At 42.4% G+C, this 22,587-nt stretch overlaps 1 protein-coding gene across 4 annotated transcripts in view; it reads left to right on the top strand.

The window, feature by feature from the left end:
• Positions 1 to 22,587, top strand: part of FTSH11 (FTSH protease 11) — a 160,501-nt gene that overhangs the window by 18,240 nt on the left and 119,674 nt on the right. For all 4 annotated transcript variants that reach the window (XR_015688167.1, XR_015688166.1, XM_087664683.1 and 1 more), the window contains exons 4-5: positions 10,813 to 10,901; positions 11,941 to 12,067. Coding sequence is in view for 2 of the 4 variants with exons in the window: in XM_087664683.1 (XP_087520809.1) it covers positions 10,813 to 10,901; positions 11,941 to 12,067 (216 nt within the window). In the remaining 2 variants the exon portion in view is untranslated. The remainder of the gene's footprint in view (positions 1 to 10,812; positions 10,902 to 11,940; positions 12,068 to 22,587) is intronic.

Below are 22,587 nucleotides of genomic sequence, written 5' to 3' on the forward strand. Positions count from 1 at the left end.
CTCTTGCAACCTTGTGCACTGCTATTTTGCCGCAACATGTCTAGCGGAGATGAGAAAACAGCTTGTTCTTGCATGCATGCAACAACCTTCCCTTGCATGCCTTGAAAGCTTCAGAAATTGCTTCCATCTGCTCAAAACTGGTACACAAACTCTATTTTACGTTTTTTCAGCCTTTTCCTTGAAGTTTTGGATAAATAGCATATTTTAGTCCATATCAAATTTTTAGTATCCAGGTCACTGCCCAATCTAATATTTCCGCTGAAACTTACACACCAAGGTTCAAAAAGCCCCAGTTATTCAAACATGCACATTGCACTTGCACATAATTATTTAAACTCTGGCTCTCAACTAATGAACCCCTACCACTAATGGGCTTGTCCATGTTGTGCACAACTTTATGCAATGTCATACCTGCCTAAAGAGCGAAGAGTTTTAGTGGTCCCCAAAAACCCTAATTTTTTGGGGCACCTTTCAACGTCTATAAATAGACGGGCTGCCCACCATTCAGCCTCATCCTTTTGTGCAGGTTCCTCACTCTACTGTGCAGATTTCAGCCATCGGCCATCTACCATATGCTGTCCAGTCATCACCGATTGCGGCCCATCACTGTCCAGCCCTAAGTGGCTTGTTTTTAGCCATCGACTTGCTGTCTTCACATGGTATTAGAGCCATTGCTATTCTAAAGAGGATCCTACGGTGATTGTGGAGGCTAGTCTTTGTGCAAGACTCAAACGTGACTCGATTGCAACTCATAATGTCAGACACCTTATTTTTCAGATTCTATGATGCCCTATGAGGCTTCTCCATCGTTGGAGGCTTTGAGAAGACATTATGGTCTCGAGGAGGAGTTAGACACACCTTCATCTTTACCATCTTCTTCTTTTTGTTTTGGTCATCTTACTGATGAAGAGTTTGAGAAGTACTTAAGCATCATGTATAGTTCAGTTTACACTCCTCCAATGGGTGCTACTACTCGGCAGGACCAATTGGTGAGATTGGCCATCTCTTGGATCTTGGAGGGACTACGATATTCGACGCGTCTGGCGATCCATCTCCTTTATCTTAGCGAGGCCTTATGTTAGGTTCCTATAACTCTTTTGAGTTCTATGAGTCAAAACGATCTCTTGTTTCTCCTTTTGGTGTGCAAGAGCTCGATGGTTTTCAGTATGTTAACTTTAATAGAGGAGGCTCCAAAGTAGATGCCCTTACATTCCACTTTCGCTCAAAGCACACTAGGGGTTGGATCTTTCATCTTTGCTCCTAACATCTCATTTTCTTTCCCACTATCTATCTACTCTCCATTCACTCCTCCTCTTGGTGTATCGTTAGGGGGAATGCCACCTTTTAACACTGTACCTTTCACCTATCTCCACTTTACCGCTTCCTTCCACTTTGGGACGGCTATGATGGTCATCCCTCTCACTATCCTTAGACATTCACAAATCCTCTACATGACCTTTCAAATGCAAGGATATCCATTCTGTGCTTATGGACCGTCGTCACATATCCCTTGGGTCACTTCTACACAGGGATTTCCATCTGTTGCTCCTTGTGTCCCTATCCCTCCACCTTGGGCTCCATAGGGTTAACATGATAACCGCCTATGGAGCCCAAGGCAGAGGGATAGGGTGGATACTCCACTCCACTCCATCTTCTTATCCACCCTACCCCCATTACTTCCTAAGTGTACTCCACTCCATCTCCCTATCCACCCTACCCCCATTACGCACCTTCTTTATCATTTCCATACAAAATACTTGGGGATTACTTCCAAAGTGTACTCCACTTCATCTCCCTATCCACCTTATCCCCATTATACACCTTCTTTATCTCTTAGCACTACCATGCTTATTGCAATGGCCAAGAATGCCTTCATGGATAAGACTTGTTTTAATGGGTCGAATTTCACCACTTGGTCAAACTTCATGCAACAAGTGCTTGAATCTGAGGGACTTTGGGACCTCATCGTTGGTATAGCCCATGCTGGACCCTCTAGCTCACCTTGATTAGATCCATCAATAGAGAGCGTGCAATGCCACAACCAATGTTGAGTTAATGCAAGGTGTTGTTTTGTGAATTTCACTCTCAATTATAACATTTTCCCCGTGCATCCGAGCATTGGAGTCATCTCATTGACCGCTATGCGGCACGAGATTGCACTATCAATCTCGATTTTGAGCTTTAAGAATTTTCCATTAAGAAAGGGGATGATTTGATACTCAAGTTGACTGAGTATCGGCGGCTACTCGCCAAGTTTGCTACTATTGGCTTTCCAAAGTCAGACAACGATCAAGTCACATTTTTCTTAAACAAGTTGTTCGACAAATGCTACCATTTTATTGAGCACATTATCTCACTGCCTAGATTGCCGACCTTCTACGAGTTCGAGTGTCAATTGTTGCATTACGCGAGGATGCATGATCAAGTTTACCAGAAGTTCTCAAGACACATCCATTCAAAGGGGCGAGGGTTGGTTGCCTCTTCTTTGGGAGGGAAAACCAACAGCGACAAGATGCGAAGGCAAGGCAAAACAAGGGTGATGCCAATTCCTCCGACGGAAATAAAGAAACACGACTCCTTTGGTAGCATATTCGTAAGAAAAACAAGTTTTGCACACATTGACAGAGGTTGGGCTATGTGGATGAGGAGTGTTGTACTAAGGCTAAAGGTCTTTCTCCTAGAAAACAACAGTAAACTGTTGCGACTACCTCCACTCTAGTCTCCAGCTGGCCAGTCTAGTGGGGCTATGCCTCCCACTGCTTTGCCATCTACTCCCTCTACCCTAGCGGCTATTGGTATATGGCACGTGGACAGCCTCAACTGCTATCTGCTTCACTACTATTGAAGGATTGACTGATTGGTATGCTAGTGACTCACCTATTGTACTTTGCACATCCATTCCTAGGGCATCAACTACATCTTCTAGGATCACTTTCCCACCTCACCGTATGCGATGGTGGCAACACACTTCATCTTTCTCTTTTTAGGCTTCCGCTACATACTTACATACTTATTGCATTGCACTTAGCTTTGCATTCTTTTATTTTATTTTCAGTTTTGTTTTTTGGAGCATCTCACTTTTCACGCATTTACTTGTAGATTTTGATCTCTTTTGCAAGGTTTTGTATTTTAATGTAGGGTTAACATATAGGCTTGCACCAATCCATTTTGAATTGGAGACAGGAGATGCGCGCCGTTTCTTTCATGGCTCCATCTACTTGGAGTTTTGCGCTTCTACCAACATGGAGGCTTTCCCTCCCGTGACGGATCATGCAGCATCTCTCTTGATGCTATCATGGTGATGACTTCTATCCTTGCTCTTCTAGTAGGGATGCTTCATCATTTTCATTCACATGGTTCTCGGTCCCACATGAAGACCGAGATTCTTAGGCTCCTCTTCCTTCTTTAGCCTCAACATCTAGGTTAAGAGAGGGTTCCTACCCTTCTTGGCATTCTATAGGTTTCGGCACCTGTCTTTGACATTGGCCTTCCCCCTTGTTGTACCTTCCTCTATGCATTGCATGATTTCATAATCTTTGTATTAGGGCGCTTGGGCAAGTGAACAAATTTCCCACGAGAGACACTTGTCTATTTAAGATTGGTTGCAATGTAAATGCAGCCAATATATATTTATTGTTACATAATGTGGCTCCAAAAAAGAAGGCAAATGACTTTGATGAGGGTGGCAAATCAATGTAGTTTGAAGTATTTGAGTGGTGCACAAGACAAACTAAAGGCCTTGATATTTTTCAATAGTTTGATGTTGCATACTTATGAGGAAACTTCATTGAGTCATTTAAAGTCCATGACGTAGCCACTTTCTTGAAGGATAATGCATTGTAGTGGTGGGCATCACTTCTTATACAAGATAGTGCACCAATCATCTATAGATTAAACACCTCAATATTGCTTAGATTCTTTGTATCACTTCATTGAAGTTGCCTCGGTCTCCTAGAGTTGCTTTCTTGCAAGTAAATATTGCATGATGCAGATTGACCTTGTCCATGCTTTGATGGACTTTTCTTCAAAGTGTTTGTGTTTGCATGAACTCTCAAAATAAGTATTTCATGCTTTCTTTCTTCACTCTACACATAGGACATAAGTAGGGATATATACCAAGCTTGCTAAATTTGTCATGTATGAATAGTTTTTTGGCTATAATTCTCCACATCGCATATTCAATCTGTTAGAGAGAGTTGCATTGAAGGCCTTCTTCAATCTTCTCTTCCTCAAGTAAACAGTGGCTCTAGGTTCATATCACTTCTAGCTCTTGGCCTTTTTTTGAAAAGTTGATGTGATGACTGTATGTATAAATTTGATTCTTCTCAATGCAAGAAGTGACACATGTTGCATGAGCATTCTTTAGCATGTAGCATGCTATGCATCCCATTGTGCAGAGCACCTCTAGATGTATCCTAAGTTGTTTCTATTGGCGGATTACACCACCATTCTTTTTCACATGATACTTCATCACCTTTCCCTCATCATTGACATCCTTGCGAGGTTGGGTAAGCTTGTTTTGTTTTGTGATGTGTTGGGTGTATCATCCCTACTTTCCTCTTTTAGGACACTATTACTTAATCAGCGGCCTTCTTTAAAATTAACTTTCTCCTCTTTTGGTTCACTCTTTCTTAATCAGCCCCCTCCCCTCAAACTAACTTTCCATTAAAAAAAAAATAAATCAATGTGTTTCCATCCCCCTTTGTAGGGCTTGGTAAGCCACTAAGTAGCTGACGAGCACCCTTTCAATGTGATGACTGTATGTATAAATTTGATGCTTCTCAATGCAAGAAGTGACACATGTTGCATGAGCATTCTTTAGCATGTAGCATGCTATGCATTCCATTGTGCAGAGCACCACTAGATGTATCCTAAGTTGTTTCCATTGGCGGATTATACCACCATTCTTTTTCACATGACACTTCATCACCTTTCCCTCATCATTGACATTCTTGCGTGGTTGGGTAAGCTTGTTTTGTTTTGTGATGTGTTGGGTGTATCATCCCTACTCCCCTCTTTTAGGTCACTGCTACTTAATCAGCCGTCTTCCCTCAAATTAACTTTCTCCTCTTCTTGGTCACTGTTACTTAATCAGCCCCCTCCCCTCAAACTAACTTTCCATTAAAAAAAAAAAAGTTCAATGTGCTTCCATCCCCCTTTGTAGGGCTTGGTAGGCCAGTGGGCAACTGACGAGCACCCTTTCTGCAATGCCCTGTTCTCTTTGGGGTGACTACTTGGACTCCCTTGGTAAGATAACCATTGCCTATGTAGTCTTGGTAGGCCACTGGGCAGACGACATGCACCCTTTGTCCAATGCCTTGGCTGCTTTGAGGTGAGACGCCTTGGGGTAAACATTGTTGGCATTTTCCTTTTAGGCTCAGTTTTGGGCTTGAGAGGGGGCGTTGAGCTAACACACACTTTATAGCTGATTAGCATTTTTAAATAGCTCCAAAACACGCTTAATTAATAAAAAATGCAAATTTGGTACATGGTTCGAGAGAGTTGCAGTGGTCCCCCAAAACCCTAAGTTTTTGGGACACCCTTTAACATCTATAAATAGATGGGCTGCCCATCATTCAGCCTCATCCTTTTGTGCAGGTTTCTCACTCTATCGTGCAGATTTCAACGATCAGCCACCTACCATTTGCTGTCCAGCCATCATTGACTGTAGCCCATCGCTATCAGGACTTTTTTCAGCCATTGCCTTGCTATTTGGAGGTCTCCATTTGCTATGTCATAATAGCACCTAATTAGCTTGCATTTTCAGCATCTTGTGCTAGGCGACAGGCCGTTGCCATCTCTCCTGCTAGGCAACAGTACCTGTGTTTTTGCTGTCCAGCAGGCCATCTATACCAGTAAACCCCTCTCCTATTGTCGTCTCAGTTTCATGACACTTTGGTGATCAACGTTTGGTGTTTCTCACTCCAATACTCCGACTGATGGTGGCAACACTTGGGATCTCTCTTCGGTGGACGTCTCACTCCCACAGTGTATTGCTATTCCCTTGGGCATTCTATACATTCTTACATTCATTTACATCATTCATTCACTTTAGAGTTTCCTCTCTCTGTGTTTGTCTTTGTGTTTGAGTTTTGAGTTTTTGGATTTTCGTTTATGGTTTGAGTTTTTACTCGTCTCTGTTTGAGTCTTTATGTTTCAGTCTTGGTCGTACATGTTGTGTTTCCTCAGTGCAAACCCTAGCACATCTTCACAATAGGAACCTCTTGATACCATCATTATTGGCTGCCTAAGGCTGTATGCTGCTAGTCATGGATTGTTCACTGTTGCCACAGGCCTGCACACCTTGTGTCTCAATGTTTGACACTGCTGCTGATCATTCTTTTAGATTGGCTGTTGGTTGCCACCCTCTGAAGGTTGGCATACTTGCATTTTTACCCATGTGCTTGTAGTTTTCAGTCATTGGTGGATTGACATTATTGTGTTTGGTATTTGTCTCGGGTCTGTCCGACACACTCAAAGCTATTCTTATTGTCTCCAACAATCTCTCATCTCACATCTACTTGGTCGTTGAGTGCTTTGTTAGCTGCCTTTGCACAGTTGCCCTACACTAAAGTGCCCCTAGTGAATTCGCACCAAGTCACTTTAATAACCAATGTTGCTAGTGCCAATCACTGTCCAAGGTAGTGTCAATCAATGTCCAAGGATGTAACATGAGGTGGTACGCAGTGGGAGTTCTACCGCTATTAAACGACTGCGAGTATCATCAATTCTGAATATGAGTATTGAAGCGGGGGGATTTTGGGTGGGACTCACCATCCCCTTGCACATGTCTTCACTATTGACTTGTCCTGCTAGTAGTGTTGCAAGCTGCCCTATCTGAGAGAACAGTGGATATGCCAAGTGTGGACGATTGTGGTCCCATGACCTTCCAATGATTTTTTGGATGCCATTGTAATGTGTAGAAAAGTAGGTTGTTGCTATGATACCAACGAGATGCCCATTGATGTTCCAACTTGCATCCTAGACACAAAGGATACCATACTTGTGTAGATATGAAACCATATGGGGATGGACATTAAGTGCACCTCTCAATGTAGAGAACTTGACATGCTTCCCTTGGGACCAATAATATTATGGGCCATGCTAACATTGTAAGGGCTGGCTACTTGTACTACCAACTAACATTGAAACCAGCCTTCTCTTTGGAGAAAGGGTGGCAAATAACCTGATTTAACACTAACTACAGCAAGTATAAAATTCAATAAACTGCAAATGCAAACATTACCACTTAATCTTGGATAATAGACAGCCCGTTGGCCTCAAAAGTAGTGCCTCTTGTTATATTTCTTTAACTTGTATTGCTGAAGATTGAAGTAAACTGAGATACAACTTGATCTCCTTCAATCTTCAATATATCTTGCTGTCCATAACATCCGGCAAGCCTTTAAACCAATTTTCCCCTTGATTTTCTTCGGGATTGGCCTTCAAATTTGCAGCAAACTTTTTGTTGTCTACTAGCTTCTTGAAATTCTCTGAAATGTCAAAATTTCATCCGTTGAATTTTCCATACAAGGTCCCAATCTCTAAGCGTTTTTATCAAGGTGACTGGTAAACCCTAAATTCTATTGTAAATTAGGGTTTAGCAGTAGAAATTCTTTAATTGCACCCTTTGGTAGTGAATTTGGTTGAGATCTCTTGAGGAAAGGTGTGAATTGGTTGAGAGTTTGGAGAGTTGGAGAGAGAGAAAATTCAGAGTTTCGTTGCCAAAATTGGCTGAAGTTAAATGTTGCTTTGCTGGGAATGGCTGATTGACTGCAGCTCACCATCAATAGGAGCCCCACATGCAGTTACTTGCCCTTGTGATCCCCAAAATTGTTGTCACTTGCTTGTAGATAGCTTACAAGGGCTGCCACCTACTTCCAACGGCCTCTTGTCCAGCAAGGGGCAGCTGTTGGACAGCCTTCAATGGCTGGGCTGATCACAATGGCTGGAAAATTGCAATAGTAGCTCTTTGTCTCTTCCTCTCCTAAACTCCACAGTGCTGGAATGAGGCTCCACCATCCTCCAATAGCCTTTTCCTTACTTGTAGGGGCAAGTTTTGCCAAGTGGCAATCTTTCAAATGTATTTTTCAGCAATTTTCAGACCAATTAAATTAATTTTCAAATTGTTGATTCAATTTTTAATTCTTGCTTTAAAAAATAATTTTACTAGCTAACAATTAAATTAGCTAGGTCAATTTGTCATCCAAGTAATCTTGAGCATTTATTAGCCCTTGAATTGTCATTAATTAATTAATTAATGCCTAGTTCCTGATGTCTCCATTGATATTAATTCCCAATAAAATCTTTTAGGCTAGAATAATCTCACACTAGGTACCACCTAGTACTTGTCAAGGATAACTTGTTACAAAATTTTCCTTTGATACCCACTAACATCTTTGGTCCTCGCCTGTCATTGTGAATTAATGGTCTTGCACAACATGTGGACTTCACATTTGTACATTTGTTGATAACTAGATCAAATGCTATGCAAAGCATAAAAAACTTATGTCCTTGCAATAGACCTCGCGCTTGAAATCATTACAATGGGGGATTATTCCCAATTGCACTGCAATGTATTAAAAGCATCCATTGGTGCTAGTGGAAATACATGCTAGTATCATAGTCAAACAACATGCGCACCTATTGCTTAATCATGCTCATGTCCTTTATCTATCAAAAATTCATGTCACATGATTTACACACATGAATCACAACTACTATCTAAACCATACTACACTTACCTTGTAGGGTGGCTTATTGGGAGGGCTACTTCAAGGATAAAATCTATGCTATTTTTCTCCGGTTTTTCAGGTGGTAGTTGCCCTAGAAGTGACTGAGAAAAGCAATCAACATTTGATTTTTCAGCCTTTTAGGTGGTAGTTGCTCTAGAAGTGACTGAGAAAAGCAATCATCACACATTTTCAAAAATGACATGTAATCCTTTCTAACTTAGATATATTTGAACATTTTCCTTATCAATCTTATTCTTGGTGAAAACCAAGTATATTGAAAGGTGATTTTTAATTACTTTAGAAATGACAACGATTAATACAATAGGGACAAATTCCCCTTTCAACTTTACATCCAAAGTATAGGCCTTGCCCTTATGTTGAATAGTGATCACTTTAGCATATGAATTAATCACTGCATGCACATGATGGCGCCAAGGCATAACAAGCAAGACATTGTAACCCTCGAGTGGGTGCAATGAAAAACTCTTTGCTGACCACATATCCTTGAATGTGCAAGCAGAGCTTCCCAATGAGTAGTTTGATAGGCTATGCATAGCCCTTACATGTTGGACAAACTCCTCCCATGGGTCCCATCTCATCCTCTATGATGCCTAGACAGGTTGCTATGTTTATGGAGATAAAATTTACTGGTGTCCCATTATCAAAGAAGATTAATGCATGCAGGTTTTTGATTTTGCCCCATGCTCTGGATAACTCAGTAGCATCATCATTGGACTAATTAATAACAACATTAGGAACCAGACCAATGGACATTTTGGGCTTCTTTTCCTTGGGATCTCCTTGATTTTCTGATTTTCCAACTTGTTGCTTATCAAGACAGTCCTTAGCCATGTGGTCCTCCTACTCATAAACAAAGCATTTATTTGCAGCCCTTAATTCCTTGTATTATGCAAGTTTTTTCCAGCCCTTACTTGCTGTTTTGGCCTCTTTTTAGCCCAATTTTTAAATTTGCCCCTTTTCTCAACCTTTGAAAACTTCTTATTTAGCTTCACATTCATTTATTGGAAGCTAGAATCTTTTCCATGCAGCAACTAATTGTTTCTATGAGCTGAGATATACTAGATATGATGGATTTAATGCAAAAATTCCTAACTCCTTTAGCCAGCCCACCTATATACATTTCCACTTGCTCATGAAGATAAACTAGATGATAAGAAGTTACTAGCACCAAGGCATCCCAAAACTTCTTATTGTACTGCTCCAATTTTTGGCATTGCGTTGCATTAAGCTTATTTCATGTTGTCATACTATCCACTCCAAAAGTACTTGTCAAGTGATTCAAAGCAGACATTTGCTTAAATTGTACTCATATTGATGGTGTTCTACCTTGCATCAAGAGTGTGGACTACCACTATAATGCATTCCCCTTCAAGGAAGTGGTAGCCTTCCGAATATTGAGGATTCGGTGAAGTTGCCTCCCGAATAGGCTACATTAAATTGTTGAATAGAAGTATTAATTTTAAAAATTATTTATGGTTTAGAAAAATAATCTGATCGGCCTAGAATTTAATTGGCTTGGGCAATTTATCACCCAAGTAATCTTGAGCACTCATTAGCCGGAAAGGGAGGGGAAAAATTAAAAAAAGGTTTTTTTTTTTGGGGGGGGGGGGGGTGTGTGTGAGGGATTGGCAAAGCAAGCAACACACAATTCCAATATTTCAATCCTTAAATTAGGCTTACTCCTTAAAGCGATATAATGTGCAAAGACCTTTTCTCTAAGGTTCTAGACTCCTCTATTAACTTTGGAATTTTGAATGCTCACAAATTTGGTGTGCCATCTAAGCAGAATGTCATTTAAACTGTGTTTGCATGTAAGTTTGGAGCTGTAATATTTCATGTATCTTAGATACCATGCAGACAATATTGCTCCTTCAAAAGGGCAGCATGTTTTCTAGAACAATAAATTGGCCCTTCAAACAAAAGTACATATTTATAGTTCCTGACGGCAAGTCTATTTGTTTGTTTCTCTAAACTTGTGGTTTAATCATGTTTTTCAAAAAGACATTGGTTCACTGGTTTATCTAACAATGGTCTTTATTTGTACGTTTTTGTGTAGGTTGATGCCAAAGGTGGAGCTAAATCAATGCGTTTTGTCCAAGAGCTTCTCTCAACTTGCTTGTTTATGATCTTTTTCAGTGTAATGTGGTACGTGTCCTTCTATCGCTAACTTTTAATCAGAAATTTAATATGCTACAAATTAGCTTTCTAGTAGATATGTACATATTGCATTCTGTAATTCAATGCATGCTTCACCTAGTAGACTTTGTGATGGTGGCATATACCTTCACTTCCAGAGATATCATTATTTTTATTCCCAAGAAGAAAAAATCGTGCTAGAAAGCACCTTAATGAAAATTATACTATGCTGAAGTACAAAGCGCAAGCTCCCTTAACATAATGTAAAATAAAAGGTGGGCAGGGGCCATCAAGGGGAGACATCTTCTTGGCTATTTGCCCAAAGAAGATGTTGAGTACAAGGCTGATGAAATAACCATGCTGGTGGTGGCCAGTAATGCAAAATCATGTGAGGAACTGCAGCATCTTTCATATACCTTGAAGAGTATGAATGTTATTTGCCCAAATAGAGGAAAGGATCTATGAAGTAGGGGGTCCTGTGCTGCTCTATGGTCCCCTGGATCATGTGTCCACACGTATTGATTGGAGATATTACTGATGAGATCCCTCCTGTGACAGGGACCCGTAGTCCACCTTCCAGAGATATTATGGAATCTTATTGCTCATGTTTATCAACTTACATATTCTGTCTGAAACTGATATTTTGCCTGCTGTAGACAGTGCAATGGCTATAGTGAAAGGTCAGAACTTCTGTTCTAGTTAAGCTTCAGAACAAACATGAATCTTTTCCAGAACTGTAAAACCAATTATTCTGTTTGTTTTGGCCAAAGTGATTGAATAGTGCAGTGGTAGACCTGATTGCCATAGTTTAGGATTTCTTCTGCATGTGGAAACCTACTTTGTCAATTGAGGGTGGTCCTTTGAACAGCTTCTTAGGATTATCCAATGTCTGAACTGATATATGCAATGGCACATTCTGATTACAGATTTGAAGTGTCGAGATGCAACAGTGCAGGAATTTGGCTAGGATCGTTTAGAATTTGATGATTTAAAGGAGGTTTTGTCCTAATAAAGTGCCCTAAGCTTTGTCTTTTATATACTTTCACAGGGTTATTTTTGCAGCCTTTCTTCGTAAGTATGTCAGTAGCATGGGTGGTATGGGCCCATCATCGAGTATCAGCGCTGGCACTGCATATGCTCCAAAAGAGTACAACAAAGAGAATGTTCCAGAAAAGGTTTTTCCTGCTCCTCCAATAGTTTTCTACAGTTTATCTAGCTGCAACTGAGATTTTCTATCCTTTGATTGTCAAAATTTTGTATTGGTGAAGGGCGAATATCATGAAGAATCTGAAAGTGTTCTGTTTTGCTTGTACATGCTAATCTCTATTGGGTCCTCTTTTAACTCCTGTTCCTGGAAATGCCCTATGGGTGTTCTATATTTTAATAGTGGCACGGTTGGTTTACTGCTTATTAGTGATTATGCCATGGTAGTGCAAGAGCAACTTGCTAGGATTCATGAAGATAGAAAGTATCTTCATGAAAGTATCTTTGCACCAGCAACTTTGCAGGTTGATATTAGCTTTTCACAATGCTTAGGTTGACTTTTTGAACTTTGAAGTGACTTTTGTACTAGATCAGTCAACACTCAAACATTAGATATCAGATCCATTTTCATGTCCAAAATGTACAAATTTGGGTGAAATGATCATGCTGATTTGTGGAGGAGGAGGAATGCATCAATGCTGTTGTGCCAAGCTGTTGGGGATTGCTTTAGTCATTGTCCATTGTGAAGGAAAACACATATGCAATGAAACATGAGGATATTGGTGTAGTGTACGACCACAGAAGTACAGGAAGCTGAGTATCAGTGATGACATCTAATTGAGGAATACCTAATGTGGCTGCCAAGCGGTCAAACAATGTTCGACCCAAGTATAGACTCTAGAGTGTGATCTTAAGTCTCAATCAGCCCAACCAACAACTAGACACACCAGTACCAGGAGTTTAACATGGAAAACAGATCATCCCAGCCAAACTCCAGCACCCTTGTAAAAAGCTTGGTGATATCATCTCAAGGATTGGGCATTTACCATTTTTCCAAAATGCAGTTGGTGGGAAAAGAACCAATGCAGAGAATAAGGGAGATTCACCAATTTAATGGGCGTTGCCACAAATTGGCTTACTGTCTGATGCAGCCCTGCATGACTCTGTAGAGAAATGCCCTTACACAAAAGCTCAAATACAATTGTATGACAAAGCACAAACTGATAATAGAACACAGTTAGGGTTAGGGTAACTTAGAGACAATGAACACAGAGAATAATAAAATGGATCAATCCGATTAGGATACAATGCTCATGCAGCAAATGCACCATGCAGTGAATGAATATTGACCCCTGAACTCCTGTGTCTTGAGGATTGGGGCAAAGAGTATGAGCTAGAGAGTGTGTAGTTCTGGTAAAAACAGCAGCTAGAAGAAGTAAACTCAGCCAAGTGGTAGTCGCCAAGTGTTGATATCAGCAGCTGGACTGCAAACTCAGCCTCATCAGCACCAAAATAGTGGACAGTAGCAGTTGCGCGACGAACAACATCAGAATCGGGGCTGAAAACAGTCGCCAACAGCAATAGTGGCTGGGTAGTAGGCACTAGTAACAACTAGGTTTACAGCAGTTTGGGACAGCTCCAGTTGAGCTATCCTCTGGGTACGGGTTGTGGACAGTGAAGCTTTGGCACTTGCAAGTTACAAAAGCGAGATTGACTGAATGAGGGAGCTTGTTTATTTATAGAAAGTTTGGAGCCTCCTCCCAAATTAGGGTTTGCATTTGGGATAGGAAACTCTCTTGGATGGTGTTTCTTTTTAATAAAAGGTTGAAATTCGACTAATTTGAGTTTTGGGGTTGCTTAAACAAACCTAATGTATTTTTAGCTCATCAACCCCTCTCAAGCTCAATACTAGAACCGGAAAGGGACCGTGAACAAGCCCAAGCCCTTTTGTCTTTTCTCTTGCCCAAAATGTCCCACCTCAAAGCAGGTAGGGCATCGAGCAAAGGGTGCATGCCGGTTGCCGAGTGACTTATGAAGCTTATAGAGCTGATGGTAATCTTACCTAGGGAGCCTAAGTGTTCACCCTAGAGAGGCGAGAGCATTGGATAAAGGGTGCACATCGGTTACCCAATGGCCTACTAAGTTTTGCAAAGGTAGATGGAAACTACAATGGACATTCTTTTTAATGGAGAGCTTTTGTTTTGTTTTTCAAAATATTTATTATTGAGTGAGGTTTTTCAACGAGTTTTTGGTCTATTGAGTAATTGTGCTCCAAAGGGAGAAGGATAAGGGACCAAGACCTTTACAAAACAAACAAGGCCATACCTACCAATACTGGGTGTCGATGATGAAGAATAGTGGAATGTGGGGAGTATGCGGTGGAGGCGAAAACAATAGGTTGAAGAAAGCTACGCAAGCGGAGTAAGCAAAGCAAGTGAGGGAGACTATTGCTAGCTATATGCAATGTTGTGAATATGGTAGATCTAGAGTCGACCACTCCAAAAGATTGAAAAAGGATAAATGCCCATAGATGCATGTTTACAAGAATAGAATGCCAATGCACTAGATTTATGCAAGAGGCAATGCAAATGATTATGCTTATGCAAAATGCAATGCAACGGTGCCACTTGACAGTGCCCTCATCGGGGAATTGTTCACTTGCTCGAGCACCCTTTTCCGATCATGATCATCCTAATGATGTGGATGATGATACAAAGTACAAAATCGTTTGAATCAATTTGCAAGCAATACCGTGCCACCATCAAGCGAAAAGCTATTTCCCCTTAATTTACAACTGCTGCATTGATGAATGGGATGAATAAGCTTGCTTATATGTAGGTGCGGCTTTATTCATATATTGCCAATAATGAAATCCACTTTGAATTTTCTCCAAATGTGCTTGTCTTTGCCAACAAATGCTCAGTTCACATGTTTTGGTAGCCTATGTACTAAATGCTTTGGTGATGCTTGCATTGTTTAATTGCTATAATGTATGAGCTTCTCTGGGTGTTGGCATAATATTTTGATAAATTCTTCATGAGGTAATTTCCCTAAATCATCATAATATGTTATTGTTATTAAGTAAAGTGACAGAATGATATGCACTCATACCATATGAAAGAGACAATAGGGTTTGGGGGAGAAACATTGAGTGTAGAGCAAATACTCAGAGAAGAAAACTCAAAAACTCGAAAGAAGAAGATAATGAATGATGAATCATTGAATCATGCTGAATGGATCAAGCTAAAGCTCGAAGATGACTACATTGTCCTAGCCGGTCAAGTGGTAGTATTTGGGAGTGACACAGTTGTTAGGGTAGTAGGGTATTGAAGGCAATGCTGAATGGTGAAGGAAAGGACAACAATATGTAAAGAGATTGAAACGTTGTCCCCAAGGGTCGTTGAAGTTGAGGAGGAAGATCACCAGCAAGAATCGTGAACTTAGAAAGAGAAAAATCAGTAGGGTGGCTTGCATTTGGGCAAAAGACACCTTCAACAAGGATAAGAACTGCAAAACATAGCCACTAGGTGATGTGAGAGTTGTCATTGGTGCCGGGAAGGAGTCAGGTAGCAAAATGTAGCAGAGAAGTTGATGTGTGGTAGGAGAAAGGTGTCGCCAGTAGAGGAGGGGGTTCACCAAGAAGACTAAGGGTAGTGGGCGGCTAGATGAGGTAATTTGTAAGCGAGCACGAGCCACAAATTGCAGTGTCCTCCTTGTGGGGTGTGAGCAGTGGTGGAGGGTATGAAGAGAGGAGAGATGAATGACAGATGGATGAATGATGGTGAGTGAGAGTGTAGAATGAGGGGGGGACAGTGCTATATTTCTAGGCATAGATTGTCTTGAGTGGCACTCTAGTAAGTGGGCGCCCAACCCTTTTTGGGGGATGTCAGTGCAAAACCAAAAGGAATGAATGATAAGAAATATACTAAATGACTTGGTTTCTCAACACCCCCTCTTAGACCCAAAAAGGAGTGAAAAAGAGGGGAGAGAGAAGAAGATCCATCCTCGAATCCTAGTGTTCCACTTGTAAGGTAATATGTAGCGAAGAACAGTAGACATGATGAGCCAATAGAACGTGAAACCCAATCTGGAGAGAGAACTTGTAAGCTCTGTGACTCCATGCTGGAAGGAATATGAAGGCCTAGCCACCAAGCCATGGCTAAAACATCCACCTTAAGAAAGAAAAGGGTTGTCAACTGGGTGTTAAGAACTGCATGATGGATAGGAACTCCCTTTGAAGAAGAAGAAAGACAATCCCCCTTTGAATTCACCTTGGTGAGAGAGAGGGAATCACGAAACTCATAAATCACGGTCTTTGGAGTGCCGGATGACGAAAGAAATGCCGTTGGCAGTGTTGAAGAATGTATTTTGGGATCCAATGGAACAGAAGCTTGATAGCTCCCAAAGTTGGCCCCTTGAACTTGAGTAGAAGAGAGAGTTAGGGAGGGGTATCACATGAATCTCCTCTATTGCTGCATTAGAATTGGTATCCGCGGAGCGATATAAGGGAGGTGAGGAAATAGATAGCTCTAGGGGTGCCATTGGTGGAAAATAGCCTCTGTCTCTCAATGGAGTGGATTGTGAAGTAGGAGTGGAAGGAGTTGAACAATCTTTGGTGGTATGACCCATAGGAGGTGCACCCAAAATCTGTGTTCGTAGAGGCTATAGCACCGAAGTGACAAACTTGTAAAGGGAGGGTGTAGGGGAGAAGAAGATAAGGGTATCTCTTGATAATGCATTGGAAGTAAGGGAAATTTGAAGGGTGATGCCGAACTCGCAACCTGTCTTTGCCTTCTTTGATGAAGAGGATCTTTAACTCTCGGAGCACATTTGCTTTGATACCATGTCAAGAGAAGCGATGAGACGGTATGCACTCATACCATAAGAGAGAGAGAGTAGGGTTTGCAGGGAGAAACACAGAGTGTATGGCAAACATTGAGAGAAGAAAACTCACAAACGTGGAAGAAGAGTAAAGAAAATAATGGATGATGAATCACTAAATCATGTTGAATGAATCAAGTTGATACAATGGTGCAAAAGCTCGAAGGTGATTGCATTGTCTTGGTGAAACGTAGTCATTGATGCTTGAGTTTGGTAGCAAAATGCAGCCAGAGAAGTTGACGCTTGGTAGGAGAAAGTTGTTGCTAGTAGAGGAGGGGGGTCACCAACCGGCCGGAGGGTAGTGGGCAATTGGATGAGGTACTCTGCAGCCAAAACACAGCTTGAGGGGTGAAGAAATTGGCACTCGACAGTAAGGCAGCATGAGCCATGAACTGCAGTGTTCTCCTTGTAGGGTGTGCAGTAGTGGAGGGGTTGAAGAGAGGGTAGAAGAATGATGGATGAATGAATGATGATGAGTGAGAGTGTAGAATGAGGGGGGTCAGTGCAGTATTTATAGGCACAGATTGTCTTTAGTGGCATGCTGGTAATTGGGTGCCTAGCCCTTTTTGGGGTTGTCAATGCAAAATTAAATGAGAAGAAATATATTGAATGACTTGGTTTCTCAACAATTGTTTCTAAATATTTGTTTAGGGTACATGTCCCATACCCTACATACAAACCTCGATTGTGACTTCTTGTTAAATACTCCTTGTATTTTTCTTTGAGTTGTTTTGTGTATGCACCCCATCCATAGACACTTTTTACCCTCTTGTACTCTCCTTAGCACTCTCTCTCATCTTCAAGGCTTTCTATAGCCTTGCTCCAAAGATTACAGCATTGCGATCATGAGAGGCTAAGAGATGTCAGATTTCTTTGCTGTAAATCCTAATTTGTAGCAATAGAAATTAGGGTTTAGCAACAGCCTTGGGAAGCATGCCAAAAATTGGAAGCTCCAAGACTTGGATTCAACAGGGCTGAAGCTGTTTTCAATCAAATTCAAGTGGAGGGACCAGCAAATCAATGAATTTGGGGCATTTGAAATGACCGATATGGCGCAATACGAGAAAAATGCAGGTCTAGAATGATACTCCTCATGTTGTATTTATGGATGATATACGAATGACCGATATGGCACAATAGGAGAAAAGTGCAGGTCTGAAATGAAGCTCTTCGCGCCGCATTTACAGATGACATACGAATGACCGATACTGCGCAATAGGAGGAAAGCGTGGTTTGGAAATGAAGCTACTCATGCCGTATTTGTGCATGACCAATACGGTACGATAGGAGGAAAGTGTGGTTTGGAAATGAAGCTACTCGCACTGTATTTGCACATGGCCAATACGGTGCAATAGGAGGAAAGCTTGGTTTGGAAATTAAGCTACTCACGCCGTATTTGCGCATGACCGATACGGCATGAATACAGTGAAGTATTTTGGGCAGCAAGGGGAGTTGGAATACCGAAAGGGATTGGGAAAATCCCATTGTACATCAACTTCTTCTTCAATTAAGTTAAAGGAATATCGAAGGGGCCATAAATTTTGGGGCCAACAAGGTGTCCTTTGTCCAAGATTGTGAGTTAATTTGCATTTTTCAGTTTTGTAATAAATATTGCTGCTGTAACTAAGTTGTAATCAGGGAATTACCATCCATCCACGAGGGAAGGCTGGTTTCATGGTTCCGTTGCCGGGATACTGTCAAATCCTTTGAATTGTGGGCCCGTGGCACTTGATTGTAGCTTGGGACTATTGCATTAGTGCTGAAATTGCTCAAAGCAATGAATTACAGCAAACATGTCTTAACATGGTGATATGGGATCGAGTGGAGAGGATGCATCATTTCTTGGTTAGTCACGGATGCAATGACCGATATTGGGCATGGTTCTCAGCATGAATAGCAACTTGAAAATGTGGGAAATGACCCAAATGTTGGCAATTCAATGCATAAAGAGGTTGATGACCAGCAAGGGGCTGAAGAATTCGATGATATCTTCAAGGGTCAAATGCGTACAACAATGTAGTGACAGGTTAGGCACGGAGATCTAGACACACAATCATTACGCGCAGTGAGAGACAGAGAGTAGGTTTTTAGATAGATATATATGTGTAAGTACAAGTGCTAAGGGTGTGTTCACACCCGAGCACATTTAAAGGCACGAGGCCTTTATTCCCAACAACCTTCCACCTAAAGGCAATGTGCTTGAAGAGGAGAAAAGAATCAACTAAGTCTAGGTATTTACAAAGCTGAAATACATATATCTGTCCAACTCCCATCATCTGTCGGCAATGAGCAAACCTCTCTGTTGGAAGACTTTTTGTGAGAAGGTTTGCAGGATTATCATGTGTATGCACTTTGACAAGCTCAATGCTCTTGCTGTCAAGTACATCTCTAATGAAGTGGTACTTCACCTGTATGTGCTTTGTCTTTGCATGAAAGATATAATTCCGTGCTAGCATGATAGCACTTTGACTATCACAATGGAGAGTAGGTAACTCTGAGATGCCAAGCTCTCCCACAAGACGTGAAAGCCATAAAGCTTCCTTGCATGCCTCAGTGGCAGCCACATACTCTGCCTCTGTAGTAGACAATGCAACACACTTTTGTAGCTTGGAGATTCAAGAGATTGTTCCTCCTGTGAAAGTAAACACATACCCAAAAGTGGACTTTCTGCAGTCCGTATGACCAGCATAGTCTGCATCCGTAAAGCCAACAACAGATGCCTTCTGCTTTCCAAAGCAGATGCACAACTCCTTTATGCCTTTGAGGTATCTCATAATATCTTTCACTGCATCCCAATGCTTCTTGCCAGGGGTTGCCATGTATCTGCTAACCACTCCCACTGCAAAGGCAATGTTAGGACGTGTAGCAACCATAGCATACATCAAACTGCCAACAATTGAAGCATATGGTACCTAGGCCTTTTCAGCCTTCTCATCATCAGATGTAGGGTTATCCTCTGCACTAAGTTTCACATATGGAGGCAATGGAACCCCAATTGTTTTTCCCCCCTCCATATTGAAACGCTGTAAATCTTTGGAGATATACTCTTGCTGAGATAGATAGAGTAAGCCTTTCGATCTATCTCTGAGTATTCGCATGCCAAGAATGTGATTTGCATCACCAAGATCCTTCATGTTAAAGCTGCCATGAAGACTTTGCTTCAATGAATCCAAGGCATGAGTATCCCTGCCAGCAATCAATATGTCATCAACATACAAAACCAAGATAATCAGGCTGCCATTTGCTGCCTTCTTGGTGTACAAGCAATGATCCACTTGACTTCTATGAAAGCCTTGGGATTGCATGAATGTATCAAACTTATGATACCATTCTCCTGGTGCTTGTTTCAGCCTATACAAACTTCTTTTGAGTTTACATACCATTTTTCCTTTCCCTTGTTCAACAAACCCTTCAGGCTACTGCATATAGATGTCTTCTGTTCGAGATCATAGCCTGCACAGTCGGACCAGCAGCTGCACAGTCGGACTGTGCAGTCAGACTGCCACGTGGCAGTCCGACTGTCTGCAGCCCAGTCGGCTGCATTTAATGCAGCCGACTTATTCCAGGCTGCGCCCTATTTCTGGCGCCCCAGTTCGTGGCAGTTTTCGACTATTTATAGTCGACATTTCCAGCAGTCTGGACACTCTTCTCTGTCGCAGATTACAGACCGGTGCCGCGCAGTTTTCTGTCTCTGTTCACAGATTTCAGACAGCAGACAGTGCAGACTGCAGCAGACTTCGAGGTGGACAGCAGGTCGCATCGTCGAGGTGGAGACACGCAGTCCAGCGCACTGCGCTCGTGTATATCTTTGTATTCAGCATTCTTTATACAGCAGATCTTCATCGTCCACTGTCTCTTTCTCTCCCTTCTCTCTCTGCGTTCTCTCTCTCTCAGTCCTACGCTTCCGCACCGCTGCACTCTGACATGGTATCAGAGCAGTGTTTAAGGGCTGACTGAGCGCAGAATCAACCTGAAGAGGAGTTTCCATCGCGACACAAATTTGCGTTTTTTGCGTTTAAGGGCAGACAGGAGGGCTGTGCCTTGGAACAAGGCTGAAACGAGTGTGGGCGCACAGGAAAGGAGTACAGGTGGTGGATTTGCTGCTGTTTACTGCTGTTTGACGCGGAGGAAGTTTGAGTTTTCAGCCTACAAGTGCAGGTTTTGCTTTTTCATTGCCTCCGGCGGGTGAAGAAGGTTCAGGACGCGGAAGAGCCTTAGCAGACTGAGTTTTCCCAGTTAGAGGGGGCTGCTTTTGCGTTTGTGAAGGCATTGCAGGTGAAGATGTCTACAGAGATTGACTTGGAGTTCCAGGCGATTATGGACCGGAAGGTGCCTGTCTTACCGGCTCTTCCTACAGATCAGAAGCTCGACGGCGACAACTACCGCATTTGGCGCGTCATGATGTTGGCCATTCTAGAGTCCTATGATTTGGCGGAGTTGGTACAGGAGGAGATTGACCGGCCCTCGGTAAGAGATGAGTCCAAACTCTCTTCCGAAGCTCGTGCGGAGTTGGCCAAGGCCCAGTCTCATTGGGACAAACTGAATGCCAGGATTCGATTCTTTCTCTTTCTATCATGCACTACAGCCGTGATCGCTCACATCGAGCACTTGACGGTGGCTTGTGAGATATGGCTGGAGCTTGATCAAATGTACAATCGGATGACCTTAATGAAGAGGGTTTCTTTGGAGGTACAGATGCGGACTTTGTCCGTAAATAAGTCTTCTTCGCTACGGGAGCACATTAACAAGCTAAGGCAGCTACAGATGCAGGTTCAGAATGCGGGGAAGCCGATCTCCTCCGAAGACATGGCGATCACACTACTGTCCCAGTTGCCGCCACGATTCGGTACATTTTACTCTGCCCTCATTGCTTCTGGGCGAGAGTCTACTCTTCGGTGGGAAGAGTTGGTTCCTATGGTCTTGGACCAAGAGGAACAGTTAAAGGGACAGAATGCTTCCAAGTCGGAGGCGCTGACAGGTCAAGCCTCTCAGAAGAAGGGGAAGGACCAAAAGAAGAAGAAGGGGGATAACAAGTCCAAGAAGGACAAGGAGAAGGATAAGGACAAAGACTCCACATGCCATATTTGTGGAAAGATTGGCCATTGGAAGAAGGATTGCCCTGACAAAGACACGAAGGACACCAAGAAGAAGGAAACCAAGGATTCTGGAGCAGTGGCTGCACCCTCATCAGCTGCATTTCTTCATCTAGCTGTCATTGAGGACGCTTCACCGAATGCTTCTGATGCTGCGATGATGGCTCCCCAAGCTCGAGAGTGGATTGTTGATAGTGGTGCCTCACGGCACATGACTCCTTCATCAGATGGTGTTGTCCAGCTGCGACCTTCGCGTGGGCAGGTTCTCATTGGAGACAGCTCTTCAGTTTCTGTTGCAGGTCGGGGTAAGATGCAGCTTATTCCGGATGGACGAGGTGGTACCCATACCTCAGAGGTTTTGCATGTACCAGGTCTAGGGTACCATCTCCTTTCAGTTCATAAGATTTGCTCCCTTGGTCTTCTGGTGGAGTTTGACAGTACTACAGTGCGAGTCCTTGATCGTGAATCGAGGAAGGTTCTATCATCTGGATATGAGGAGAACGGCATTTACAAATTGAAGTCTTCCACCGCCCTCTCTACTCTTCTTCTTACCTCACAGTCACAGTCAGAGTTATGGCATGCTAGGTTTGGTCACTTGAACTATGACTATCTTCGGAAGGCGTCGCGTGGACAGCTTGTTCGAGGGTTGCCGGATATAGTGGTGAGCCAGCAGCCATGTGTCTCCTGCATACGGGAGAAGCAGCATAGGGATGCCATCCCCCACACAGCTTCGCGGC

Source organism: Lygodium microphyllum, chromosome 23 (genome assembly GCF_053477565.2).
Source record: "Lygodium microphyllum isolate KBCC chromosome 23, Lygodium_microphyllum_v1.1.10, whole genome shotgun sequence".
Classification (NCBI taxonomy): domain Eukaryota; kingdom Viridiplantae; phylum Streptophyta; class Polypodiopsida; order Schizaeales; family Lygodiaceae; genus Lygodium; species Lygodium microphyllum.